The sequence below is a fragment of the Tupaia chinensis genome, unplaced genomic scaffold (assembly GCF_000334495.1).
Source record: "Tupaia chinensis unplaced genomic scaffold, TupChi_1.0 Scaffold000096_1, whole genome shotgun sequence".
Taxonomy (NCBI): Eukaryota; Metazoa; Chordata; class Mammalia; order Scandentia; family Tupaiidae; genus Tupaia; species Tupaia belangeri.
This window is the reverse complement of record NW_006159558.1, coordinates 4976230-4977351: the sequence shown is the minus strand read 5'-3', so window position 1 is coordinate 4977351 and position 1122 is coordinate 4976230. Positions and strand designations below refer to the sequence as shown.

At 56.6% G+C, this 1122-nt stretch overlaps 1 protein-coding gene across 1 annotated transcript in view; it reads right to left on the bottom strand.

Moving 5' to 3' along the window:
* CFAP90 (cilia and flagella associated protein 90) overlaps positions 1-242 on the bottom strand; it is a gene marked incomplete at its 5' end in the record, with an annotated part of 16880 nt that extends 16638 nt beyond the window's left edge. Inside the window, one exon of the mRNA XM_027769887.1 lies at positions 144-242. Within this exon, the coding sequence (XP_027625688.1) occupies positions 144-242 (99 nt within the window). The remainder of the gene's footprint in view (positions 1-143) is intronic.
* Between the last annotated feature and the right edge of the window lie 880 nt (positions 243-1122).

The following is a 1122-nucleotide window of genomic DNA, read 5'->3' as shown; positions in this document are numbered from 1 at the left end:
CAGCGCGAGTCCGCAGGCTGCGAGTCGGAGTTCCCGTTTGGCGGTTGCCTGGAAACCGCGGCCTTGGAACAACAAGCTGGGCCCCCAGCGGGCGGGCCCCGGGCGACCCGGGCTCACCTCCTCCCTCTCTCCAGGCCCTGCACCTCAGAAGGAGCCCCGCTGCTCCTAAAGCCTGTGTCAGGTCCGGCCGGGACCACTCTTGCCGACTTGCTCCAGCCGGTGGTGCAGGGCTCCCGGCTCTCAGGTCACTCGTGCACTGGGTACAGCCTTGACCCCTGCGGTCCTGGTCTCCGAGGGGCCAGCAGCCACCTGGGAAGATTCGAGGAAGGCAATCTGCAGAGGGCCTGGGGCAGCGCTGGTCATAAACGTGTGACAACCACGCATATAAATCCCCATAAACGTGACAGCCACGTTTTCTAAACCCCACATCCTAAAGGTTGTATTCCGGAGACACACGCAAGACTGTCGTAAGCCACTTAACTTGGTGTGCCCAAAACATGATCACATAGCAGGTGCGGGTGACCACATGCGCCTGGTTGGAGTTACAGCCTGGGCCAGCGCAGGTGTAAAGCTCCCATCATTAAATCAGGGAGATAGGAATCTGGCCAAACTCCCCGGAGCTGGCTGGGGCCCTAACCCTGATCTGACCCTCACCTGATCTAGCGATCCACTGTGGTCTGGTACTGACTCAGCTGTTCCATTAGAGGAAATTAACAGAACTGCAAATGATCATTGTGTGTGTGTGACTAAGAAAGAAAAAGGCAACATGATGGGGTCAGCAGGCGCAGTGGTTAAGGCGGCTGGACCCCATATGGCCTACTGCACAGTTTGAGTCCATGACCAGCGGCTTGACTCTTGGGTAATGATGCGTTTGTGCCCAGAACCCCAAAGGAGGGAGAAACGGAGAAGTGTTTTTGGGGTGACTATCCCATATGGTGGGGGTGCTTTCTCACATCCCCCTCCCTTCTCTCTTTTTCCAACAAGCATGTGCCCTCTAGCAAAGAAGAAGAAGGAGAAGAAGAAGAAAAAGGAGAAAAAGAAGGAGGAGAAGAAGAAGGAGAGGAGAGGAGGAGGAAAGGAGGAGAAGAGGAGAGGAGGAGAGGGGGAGGAGGAGGAGGAGGG